Source organism: Spea bombifrons, chromosome 2 (assembly GCF_027358695.1).
Source record: "Spea bombifrons isolate aSpeBom1 chromosome 2, aSpeBom1.2.pri, whole genome shotgun sequence".
NCBI classification, from domain to species: domain Eukaryota; kingdom Metazoa; phylum Chordata; class Amphibia; order Anura; family Pelobatidae; genus Spea; species Spea bombifrons.
In genome coordinates, this window is record NC_071088.1 from 70,124,314 (window position 1) to 70,137,256 (window position 12,943).

At 37.4% G+C, this 12,943-nt stretch overlaps 1 protein-coding gene across 1 annotated transcript in view; it reads left to right on the forward strand.

Moving 5' to 3' along the window:
- LOC128472748 (glutamate receptor ionotropic, kainate 3) overlaps positions 1-9,754 on the forward strand; it is a 206,578-nt gene extending 196,824 nt beyond the window's left edge. Inside the window, exons 14-16 of the mRNA XM_053454688.1 lie at positions 4,562-4,784; positions 7,378-7,628; positions 8,182-9,754. Of these exons, the coding sequence (XP_053310663.1) occupies positions 4,562-4,784; positions 7,378-7,628; positions 8,182-8,376 (669 nt within the window). The 3' untranslated portion in view covers positions 8,377-9,754. The remainder of the gene's footprint in view (positions 1-4,561; positions 4,785-7,377; positions 7,629-8,181) is intronic.
- The last annotated feature ends 3,189 nt before the right edge of the window (positions 9,755-12,943 follow it).

Here is a 12,943-nt window from a genome sequence, read left to right on the forward strand (position 1 = left end):
AAAGACCACCATGTAATGGGGAAATGGGTGGAGAGTGGGACACCAGATAGGCAGCAGAAAGGTTAAACAATCCGAGGTCAGGAACACCAGAGAGGTGGCAGAACGGTTAAACAATCCGAGGTCAAAAGCCTTTTAAATGTTCCCAGGGTTTGAGCCGTGACATTACCAGGGGGCATGCCTGAGTAGCCTATTTGCACGCTGTGAAAGGAGGTGAAGCCGCCGTGCATGTGCCTGCAGCCTCAGCCGGCACAGAGCCTACAGAGGCAAGTAATGAGGATAGGGCTCCGTACACACGGTGGGAGGTATTCAGATGGGCGAGGCGGGTAGGTGACTGACAGACCCGGAGGATTTGGGTGTTGACTCAGAGAACCGGAGAAGTGGCGCTGCTCCTGGAGTTCTCCGGGCCAAACCCTGAGAGTTCCCAGATGTGCTTGTAACTGTAACTAGTCAGCCTAGGCCAGAATATATCACTGCCTAGCAGAACAGATTTAAGTATCATATCTCCATATCTCCTGCAGATATCCTTACTGGTCCACAGATCATTGTGTTGCAATCCAGGGTGCCAACAAGAAAGCGTTTTTTTACTGCTTCTTCCAGGTTGCTGGTTCTTAACTTTCTGTCAAGACTAAGAGAGAAATGGCTTTTAAAATAAAAACAATACATTGATATTGATGATAGTGGTATCATATCGCTAATGCATCAAACCATTCCCCATTGTCAAGGACATGTCAACCTTTGTGTGTGAGTCTATGTGGTTATGTGTGTATTTGGCAAATAGATAAATTTGATCTAGTTTCCTCCTTGCTGCATGCTATTTACTTGGCTCTAAAATGCCACCACACAATAAAAAAAATCCTTGCAGCATTGCACATTGCTACGTGTTTTTCGCTTTCCCCCTGTAGCAGCGGTGGTTTTACTGATGAATGCAACCTTAACAGTTTCAACTGCTGGGTCATTCACCTTAGAGGGAACACTGATCCATAAGTAATCAAATAGAAGGCAAAGCAAAGACTTTCATTCCTGGATCGTTAATGTTGGGTCATTCACTTATCCATTAGTAGTCTACAAAAAGACTAAGTAAGAGTTTACGTGGTATTTCTTTTCAACAAAACATGGCACTTTATTCTTCTAAATATATATATATATATATATATATATATATATATATATATATATATATATATATATATAACAAAGCAAGCAATCAGCACACACCCCAAGGCATAAATATGGTCATATGTTCCTTAGTGTTTGCCCCAATTTTGGTAATATTAGCTGCACACCAAAATCTAAATGTATATGCTTTTTAGGGTGTGCGTCCCTTTTTTGTATTTTTTTGTGTATGTGTATATAGGATATATGTTGGTGCTTGTGTGAATAGAGAGAACGAAAGATTTGCACAAACTGAAATGAGCATTTCAGGAAATAATCACAATATTCCAATAAATGCTAAGCTTCCAATACTAAACCTTTATACTTACAGACAGAGACGATGTTTATCAAACTCCAATCATGAGAAATGTAGTGTGAGATCAAATTCAGTCTATAAACCTATTGACCCAGTGCCCTCTGAGACTCTTTACTGAAAAAGGGAAATTAAAATGCAGAGCAATGAATGAAGCCACGCAGCCATGCATCACCGCAAGAGGGAGAGCTGGCACCAACTCCACTATTTCTGCATTAAAATATATTTTAGCTTTAATTAAAAGGATCGTGAGAAATAAGCATTAACTATCTAAGCTAGGCATGTCCCTTACTGCTTAAACTCGTGTGCCCTTCAGGGTACAGATAAAATAATGCAATGCGCAGTAGGATGTCTTTTTTTTTTGCAGATGTTTTGAATTTCTAAACATTTAAGAGGTGCCCTTCATTCAGCAGAAGGATAAATCATACCATAATTGGCCCCTTTTTCTAGCTGCATCTGTATATTAGAAAAACGTGACATCTTTCCTAGCTTAAAGAGAAAATCTGTAAATTGCAGAAATGTGGTTTTCTTTGAGTTTTTATTTGTATAATTATGGGTATGTAAATTGTTGCTTGAGGGGGCTTTGGATTATTCCTGTAGAGGGATAATCTTTTTTATGTGGCCATCATTTTATAGAAACATAGAATTTGAAGGCAGATCATTTAAATTCCTCTCTCTATTAGCCTCTACCACTTCTGACAGGAGGTTGTCCCACTTATCTTAGCAAAGTAAAACTTACTTACGTTACATCTAAAGCTCTGACCCTCTGGTTTTAGACTATAACCTTTTGTTCTAATGTTTCTCCTCCTTGGAAATAAACTTCTCTCCTGTACTTTGTTAAACCCATTTACGTATTTAAATGTTTCTATCACATCCCTTAGTCTTTCCTAATATTTTTTATCCTGCAAATCATTTACCATTTTGGTAGCTCTCCTCTGAGTTCTAAAAATGGTCTCCAGAACTGTACACGATACTCTACTCACTATCTATTGTTAATAAATCAATGAGAAAACTAGACTTGTGCATTCGTGTTTGGGCGAACATGAAAACAAACACAAAGGGTCTGCCAGAGGAGCTCCCTGACAGCGACCAATATAGTCGCTTGTATGGACCTTTAACTCCTGGAGCGTGGAGACAAATGGTCTCTCCAAGCAGAGTTTCGCCGCCAGGAGTTAAAGGTCTGTACGAGCGACTCTATTGGTCGCCATCAGAGGGCTCCTCTGCCATTAACCAATGAAGTGCACTTTATATACATACATCATAACCTAATTTTATCATCATCTGCATGACTATTTTCCACATTAATTCCTCTTTTGTTAAGTTGCTGTTGTTGATTGGTGGAAGGCCGCCTTTGTAATGGTGGTCAATGAACCAGATAAAGCTAGCTCTGCCACAGTTAAACTAAATGACAAGCAAAAGGTGTACATTCTAAGTAGCTTAAATAGTTCCTAGTTTAATAATATGGGTTAGAATTTTGGTGTTAAAATTAGAGTAAGTGTTAGGATTGTGAGAGGTTCATGGACAAAAGATAAACATTATTCAAACTACAACCCAGTTCCATTATTCCAACATAACCATAATCTAAAAGTCATTAATATAAGCACAGCAGTCTCAATTAATTCAGAAAAATAAGGTGAAAAGTTCAATGTAATCTATATGATGACTTCCATTACCACCAATCCATTCAGAGGTCATCACTGACTAATTATTTTCTCTAGGTGGGTAATATCAGAAATCGTTTCAATGTAAAATGAATTATTTTAGCGCAAGGATCTTAGTGAATATTGTTACTAGAGTATTTTATATATAAAATTGTGTTGCCTGAAATGACACACTATACTCACTTACCAGGTGTAGCGGTGTAGGTTCAGAGAGGAAGACCACACTTTGCACACTTGCCCTGTAGCAAGTTGCAAGGTGTAGGGATAAATGTTTCCTGAGGACCCAGGTAGATGGCAAGTGCAGGACAACAATTTGGTAGTAGACAGATTAGTAAGTCAGGCAGCGTATACAGTAGTAACCAATACATCATTGGGAGGCCAGAAATAAACAGTCCCAAACTGGTTGCGCAGTCAGATGATGTGTTTTTCCATTTTCACTGCGGCCTTACTGGTCACCTTGGAGCACCGGTACTCAATTTTTTTTTTTTGCCATAACAGGCATGATTTTATAGCCATATGGGGAGGTACATCTGCCATGCTTAAGTTTGTCACAAGTAGCTATTTGTGAATAACAAAAATGCACATTTCCAATGACAGGAAAGATTTTCAACCACAATTTTATTTTAGTAACAATTACTTCCACCCCAAGTCTCTGTGCCCTTAAGTGTGTGACACACTTCTTCAGGGCACCATACCCTTACCCTTTCCATGTGCCAACACTTTAATCTGTCCTACAGGCTGCCATACCATCAGCCTGGATGGGTCATAGCTGGATTTAATCCTGGACTAAATTGCTAGCGGGAGTGCGTAGGAGCAGAGACCCAACAGCCCTGCCTGCCAGGAAGCTGCTAACAGAATCATAATATAGTGCCATTTATAAGTGAAATGCTACTCCGGAAACAAAGCCCCCATGGTCCACCTATAGGTCATAGGTACATAGTACTAAGTAGTACTGAAATCTTAATGAGATTCCTCAGGGATCCAGAACGCAGGGATGTGTTCTCTGGACCAGATGTCACTAGTATCACAGAATCTACTAAAAGGTAGGCGGAAAATTCAAGGGAAATGACCCTGTGAGCCTAGGGCTGACCATAGGGGCTGAGCTATTTTTACTCAACAGCTTTTCCCACAAAACTGAACTAGTTTAATAAACTTAAAATAAAGGAATCACACAAAAAATCTATGGGACCCAGGTGGAAATTTAGATAAAATGGGTAAGAACCAAGTCATTCTTCTTTGTTGTGAAATTTCCTTTCAGCATTTTCTAATGCCCTTGAGATTTCCTAGTGGAGGAAAAAAGTGAATTTTATATTGTCCTCTGCTAATTTACTGGCTTTATCCATCTGACAGTAAGTAACAACGAATGTTTGTCTGATAAACAGTACAAATCCCAACACATCATACAAAACCACTCTTTTATTTGTTTACTCTGCAGAAATCTCACATCTCGACCTTTGAGAAGATGTGGGCGTTCATGAGCAGCAAGCCATCGGCGCTCGTTAAGAGTAACGAGGAAGGCATCCAGCGAGTCCTCACAGCCGACTACGCTTTGCTAATGGAATCAACAACTATTGAGTATATAACTCAGAGGAATTGCAACCTAACACAGATTGGAGGGATAATAGATTCAAAAGGCTACGGAATAGGGACGCCTATGGGTAAGACATTTCAAGCAATGAGTGATGATCTAAGTGAAAAACACATTACCATAAACCTCTCTTTTTTTTTTTTTTTGCAAAGAATCCCCGTTTGATTTTTCTGGTAATGTTACAACACGAAGAGTGAGGAAGCTGTAAGAATTCACGGCTCATTCTAGGGTGACCACTGGCAGCAGTATATCATAAACCAGTATGCCTTATTTATAGATTTTTGTTTATGTACCAAATGATGCAGACAGTGGTTTACCAAAGAGATGGAACATATATATAGCAGAGGTGACATAAATAGTTTTGATTAATGAAATTCTTAATGGAAATAGACTATGCCCCTGGAGGAGATTTCACTATATACATAAGAGTTCTCAAGCTGAAGGCCAGGTTTAATGTCTACACAGGTCATGAATGTAAGTGCTTTTCATACTAAAGATTGCTTAAAACTAAACCAGATTTACATGCCAGCCTTCCATTCATCAGATACAAAAGACATCATAAACGGTTTTAAGGAAATAGGGGAAATGAAAAGAAAGTGGACAACGCTTGGTTCATGAGAGTTACGTTTGCCATTGATGTCCTCCCATTATGTCTCATATGACACTTGAGGCCACTTACTTAAATACCTCATAATGCATAATATGAAATCTGTTGTTGGCATGAAGGAGCTGTATGCCCAACATTAGGGTAAACAAAAGACCCTGGCTTTTTAGCTGAGATTTCCTTAACTGAGACTTATGTCCATTGTCTATTGTAATCCTCCAGTGCACTTGCCACTTTAGTGTCAAATTAAATGTATTTACCTATATGATATGCAATGTATAGATAGTTATATAATTAATATATTACATTCACACTGACAGCATGTAACCCACCCACAATCCTCTGCAGCATGTAATAGAATGCTGCAGTGGACCCTGTCATATAAACATTTGTTGATGACAAAAAGACTAAGTCTAAAAATAAATGATATTTCAAAAGACATTTTTATGATTCAAATATCACTAAAAGTATTTATCTGAGTCAATGTCATTTTAAAGATGGCCAACATCCAAATAACATCAGTGATTTTTATTTTGTTTAAAGGAATACGCAACTTTGGGATTACACATCCTTATAAAGCATCAAGAATGCCCCCAGATTTCATTTTAAAAATATAGTTAACTTACCCAGGAGTGCATGCTATTATGGTTTCCACATATACGCACAAGCAGTTAAATGATGACAGCGTCAATTATGGTCATAAAGGGGAACCAAAAAACATTAGTGTTTGGGGTGTATTGGAGGACTACAATTAAGAAATTCTGGTCTGCATTGCTGACTCAGCCATGAATAAAGCTTTTATATTAAACGCACCATAAACCATACATTATGGTTGCATTTGTATAAGTGCCCTCTGTGCTCTGTTTCAGTTTGGTACATCTTGAGGGATATTTTCCCTTCTTATAATAATAAGTTATTGTTATTTTCATAACAACAGTTAAATTAGCATGTTTAATTTTGTTTTGCCGAATGCATGCAGGAAATTACTGCAACAGATGGATGTGCAGTGTAAATGAATACTCAAACATATGGTGAGAATATGGAGTTTATTATAGACATAGTATTTCATTAAGTGATAGGTGGTAAATGTTATCCAGCATATCATTTAACTGCGCTAACCAAGTATAATTTCAATAAACAGACACCTGAACCCTGACAGTGCTGGCTTTATCTGAAATTGTAAAGGAAATGAATCTTCACTGTTGTGTAGTGTATCATTGTAGCTTTGCTCTTCTAAATAATCCTGGCCTGGCCAAAAGTTCATCCAGATTTTAGAAACAACATACTCAATGTACACTGTCTGGTCATATGTAGCGCACTTGCAGAGAGAGGCTGGATTGAAAGCTCTTAACCCCTTAATGACAAAGCCCGTACATGTACAGGCTCTAAATACATTGTTTTCAATGGGTTTAGGGACCGCCCATTGTTCTTAAGGGGTTAAAAGCAGTGCTGATAGTACCCAGCAATTGCATACAATATGGGAATGCTGCTTAATGGCTTATTCGTGTAGAACTGTCCCCAAAAGCCTAAATGATGAATTGTACAAAAAAGAAATTGCTATTCATATCCGGGAATCCCAGGTTAGGAATTATGTCCCTCACCAGCCCTCAATTACTGTGATCCACCATGTATAGATCACAGATTTGCTTTTGTTTATTGTTGTTTGCTGATTAATATCGAATATCCTTTTTGGATTTTAAAGAGCTAATAAATGAAGCAAAAAGAAGACTTATCAGACGTATCCATTTTTCAGTCAGCGTGGGGACCCAAGAAGCAATCAGTCTAATTATCTTGTTTACCCTAGCAATGTGTTATGCAAGAGCTTTGCACAGTTTTTTTAGTTTTTTTTCCTTTAGACTATATCAGATCCCAATGCACTGATTACCTATTATAGAAAGTGTCCGATTTTTTTTATATATATATAATTATAGTTGATTTGCAGAAACCACTAGTGTTAGTGAGAATTTAACCCCAGTAGAGTGGCCAATTATCCCCATAGGTCAGCTAATTTATTTAGGTAGGTTCTAAGCCATTTGTGTTTTTTTTATTGTTTTCCTAGGATCCCCATATCGAGACAGGATTAGCATTGCCATCCTCCAGCTTCAAGAGTCTGATGAGATCCACAAGATGAAGGAGCGGTGGTGGCGAGCTGGTGGTTGCCCAGAGGAAAAGACTAGAGAAGCTAGTGCACTTGGCATTCAAAACATAGGAGGCATCTTTATTGTGCTGGCAGCCGGGCTCATCCTCTCTATTGTGGTGGCTGTGGCAGAGTTTGTATATAAGCTGCGAAAGACAGCAGAGCGAGAACAGGTGAGTTTTTTTTACATGGTGTAGTTGCAGGCCTTAATTACACCTTAAGGAAACCAGAATATGATATATATCAGCCTTCTAATACAGCCTTTTTTGAGATCTGTGTAATTGGTTTAAACATTGTATTCATTCATTTTACTTTGTGAGGAAGGACATTAAAAATGTAATTTGTATACATCTATTGACACTGATACAATGTGCATTGTAGTGGTTATGCATGTGCTGAACCTGCCCACAGTTAGGTCTGTTCACTAAAGGTTGGCACTGAAGTGGTTGGCAGAGAAGGTAGGGAGAGAGAGTAAATTTGGGTGAATTAGCAAATTTAGTTTTTTCTTGATTGTTTGTTTAAATGTTATTACAGCTATATAATTTATATGCAAGGATATCCTGTCCGCCTACAATATACTGTATGCATTTCTAGCTACGTACACCTGGGGTACTGAGTTTAATCCATAGCACTGTAATTTCTAATATTCCAATACAAAAATAGATATCAAGTGTTATGTTATTGAACAAGAATGTTGGATTAAAATTGCAATGTTTTTCCCTCTAGCGATCCTTCTGCAGTACAATGGCCGATGAGATCCGGTTATCGCTTACCTGCCAGCGGCGCATCAAACACAAACCACAGCCTCCTGTTATGGTAAAAAGTGATGCGGTGATTAATATGCACACTTTTAATGACAGGAGACTACCAGGCAAGGACAATATGACCTGCAATACCGGATTAACGCCAGTGTTCCCATAAGACTTTTACTACTGGGATATAGTCCCACTATCCAGGACGCATTATTATCGCAAAACTACTCTCAGTCTGACGCCCACCATCCAGTTTTGGACACTCTACAGAGAGGGGCCCTGTATACAAAAAAAAAATGGCAGAGGCAACCAATTGGCAAGTAGATTTCATCCACCGTGGATATTGAAAAGCCACAGTGAGTGTGTGGTTTTTTTGAGCATGGCAATAAAATTTTAGATGTCCCTATCCCAACCTCTCTAAAGAGGTGATAGATCAATTCAGCCTTCTGGTCAACAACACATTTGATAGATTTGTGCTCAGCCCGGCGCGAACTCATACCTCAGAGCTGTGCCAACGAGGTGTTTGCAAGAGGCGCAGACTTAACATATGTCTGAATCAGACAGCAACCGGATCCTTTAATCTCACTGCGTCATGAAGATTACTTCTTCAGAACTAATGCAGATCTAAGAACTACTCCTATGCAAAGGAAGGCGTTGAAAGAAATCCTCTCTTAGAATAACGATGGAATTCCCCTTCCTTTGCACAAAATCGACAAGACTCTTAGCACGAACCTTCAGTTTGTAAGGAAATTCATCTCACACAGTGATGTTGGTACATAAACACTGACGTTAAGCCATTTTTATCCTGTATTACAGTTTGTCCATACCACACTACTGCATTTTATAAATAACCCACGGAAAATGCAGTTACCAAATCCCCAAATAAGGGAGACTAATCGTAGACGGGAACCTGCCTGTCAGAAGTAATCACCACTTAATTTGGTCTAACTAATGAAAGAAGTGACACTTTTAGTTTGATGTTTTCACTTTGGTGAAATAATATTGTAATCAGGCAGCTATATTTATTGTGACACGTTGGGGTTTATATATAGAAAATCAGAAGTGTGGTGACATAGCTGCATTCAAAGTGTGATGTCATTTTTCTGTTCCAAATATGTAAACAAAAATGACAGCGCAAGTCTGTTCAAACCAACCCACCTGGGTGTAGCGCTTCTTTGTCGAGCTTATGTAAAATTTTGCTCCATGAATATGTGCTTTGACAGATTGAAAGGCCGAGAAGGGAAATAATAGAACAAAAAATGATGTTCTGTTTTATTTTATGCAGAGTAAATGTACGGTGACTGGCCCAGTTGCATAATTCTGTCATGTACTCTAATTGAATGTTAAGTGTCCAAGGTAGACATGCCATGTACACGAGAAAAGTGGAGAGCACCTTCAACACCCACAGTAGGCCCTTTGATTTTAAAGACATTTTATTGTTTTTGTTCGTTTACTTTGAAAGTGAAACTATACTTGCTACAGAATACTGTTACATCTGACACATTTTCTCTTTTTAAAGCAAATAAAAATATATTTGTTTCAATTGAGTTGTAGCTAAAATGGTTGTGACTAATGGTTCTTGTTGTAACAGAAATCAGAAAAAAATACTGATTACTCTGGATGGACAAAATGTTCTATGATCAAAATATAGACAGACTGAAATGATCCCTCAGAAGGTATTAAAAAGCATGTAACAAGTCACTTTATAACATGATACATCCAATTCAATTGTATATTTTGAAGGCATTGTACAGTTCCCCACATTACTTGGTTAGATAAACTCACTATCCAAATGTATATTTTACATATTTATTGATAATTAAAGCAATGAAAGTACCCAGAATTTTCTCAGGATTGGCTTCCCATTGCTTCCCCTCTTCAGGGAGTGTGGCCTTACTCAGAGGGGGATGTGTGCAGGTGCGGAGGTAATCCCAGTAAACCCCAACTCATCAGGTTTAGTACAGATGTGGAGAGGCAGTGGGTGAACCAACACAGACACATGTAAAGTGAAAAGCATATATTATACATAAGCAATGTACAATACAAAACAAAGCAGACAAGTACAATTGGATATACCAAAACTGGTATGAAAGTTTGAATCTGTTTAATGATACCTTGCACAAGCAAAGGACAGATAGTAACAGTTGATTGCAACTAGTTCACCTTTGGTCAAGTAGGGATATCCATTATACTGAGCCTAATCACCAGTAGGTTAGGGTATGGTAGTTAGTTTTGTTATGTTCTACATCTGAAAGGTTACTTATAAAGAACAATTATGGTTCAAATTTCAAAAGTGTTTTTTTTTTTTTTACCATAGTACCTAGTTGAATGGTCCAAAAGTAGGACATCCTATTGGCTGCTATAACCACCAAAGTGTTATTCTGATGGCACAAGGAACAAATACATTTTTATTAATTTATCTATTCAAAAACCAAAATTCCTATATAACAGAGTGTTGTTTCATTTAAGGTCTTACATTTTACCCTTTGTGTTTAATGGTAAGGGGTTACCAACATTGGCCGCTAAAACACATTTTTTATTGAAGCATTAAAAGAGGGAGAGTACTAGCTTCTCAAATACCAGTGGTTCATGAGTTACAGCATTACTATTTGGCTTTCCTCTTACACTGGTCTCTGCTACCATGCAGGGATCATGAACGGCGACCCCCGCACTAAAACTCCTGGCCCCAATAAAACAATGTTAAATAAATAGAAAAAAACCCCAAAATGGACAGATTAGCTTCTATCACATTCCCCCAGAATGATGACGAGGGTAATGAGACTTGTAGCAGTCAAAAGCAGATACACCAGAGGTTCTAAGTGGTTAGCATACTTGATCATATATATTTTTGTGTGTGTGATTATGTAATGTAACCCCTTCTCTTGTGTGCCTAAACTGTGTTTTATTGTGTACTGTCACTTACATGAGCTATGCGAGCAACCTACATCTATGTACAACTACACTGTATAAATTTACATACGAGTGTGGGACCTTTTAACAAAATGATTTCATTTTTGTTACTATTATTGGCTATATATTTTTACCATTGTATCATGTAAGGAGTTACACAATTAGCTTTAAACTAGGTGTCTATGAATTGCTTAATTTGCTTAAAAAATAGGTTATCATCTGTAAAGTGTGAACTGTTTATGATTGTCTGAAAAAGGTGCCCGAACTCCCAGCACTCAAAGGGTTTAACACACTCATCTCTTGAGCCTTCCATCAAAGAACAATCAAATCCATTTTCTCTTAGAATACTTTCATTCTGTGATATTTTAGTAATCCACCAGTTGTTTTAGAGCTTGGTTTCACAACATTGGTGATGAAGAAAATACAAGTTCAGGCTTTCAGGTTTTCTTTATTGCTTTTACTAAGTAGGTATCCCAAGATTAATCCAACTGTGTTGTTTTTTTATTGAAAAAAATATTTTCCATTCACCTCGGAGATAAAAGATCATTTATATTTGTAACCATTGTCGAAGTTTGTCATAAGGTATGGCATCCAGGATACACATAAGATAAGTAGAAGCACCCCACAATATTCCTTCATGCAGACAGCTCAGAACTTCAAAAAGATTTCATGATGATTTGATGATTTCAAAGCTCAGATTTAATTGACACTCACAACATCAATGGCTCCAACATATGTGAAACTCCGGCATGGTCCACCTTGGACTACAGTATAAAAACACTGTCAATGATCAAAGTTGAAGGTAAGAGTTTTTTGTGAGTGTTGTTTTTTTAAATGCAAATTTGGTTTTATATTTTTGCTTTTTTAGATTTTTGTATACAAATTTTGAAAATGTATATTACAACTATACATTTTATGCCCTACACCAAGGGTGTCCAACCTGTGGCCCTCCAGCTGCTGCAGGACTACATCCCCCATAATGCTCAGTGCATTAGGCCCAATTTGGACATTTCCACTCAGGGGTGTACTCACCTTTGTTGCCAATTTTAGACATTAATGGCTGTGTGTTGAGTTATTTTGAGGGGACAGCAAATTTACACTGTTATACAGACTGTACACTCACTATTTTACATTGTAGCAGAGTGTCATTTCTTCAGTGGTGTCACATGAAAAGATATAATAAAAGATTTACAAAAATGTGAAGGGTGTACTCACTTTTGTGAGATACTGATAACTCTTTATGTAAATGCATGTTTTTGGTTGGTGGATGGGTTTGCTGTTCATAATATATCATATCATATAGGTTTAATGAACTGAATTTTGCTATATTAGACAAGCCTACCATTAATGTTAAAAGCAAATATTATTTACTAGCAAGGTTGCATTTTTCTTTCTGTGTGGGGTGTTGTTTGTTTACTAATTGGTACATGCTAATCTAGAGAATTACAACATTGTAGTTATTTTGTAAAGGAAAACATTGCATTTCCTTAAGAAAATGTCAAAAAAAGAATGTAAGGGTCAGCCAAGTCTGTATGGAAAGGTGATTTCTGGAAAATTTTTCTTGCCTATACAACCATAACCTGAGAAAACAAATACTGCAATAGGATCATCAGACATTGAAAGAATTTCCACTATTTATATGTTTTGGAAATAAGCATTTAAAATTCATATAAACATTGCTGATCATTCCAGAGCACTGTAAATAAACTATAAATAAATTTAGTGAAAAGAAGAAGAATTTGATATTTTAATTTTTAACACTGTGATATAAGTGCACAATTTGCTGTATGGGGTAATATGATTTTAAAGTTTTAATAAAAAAAAAA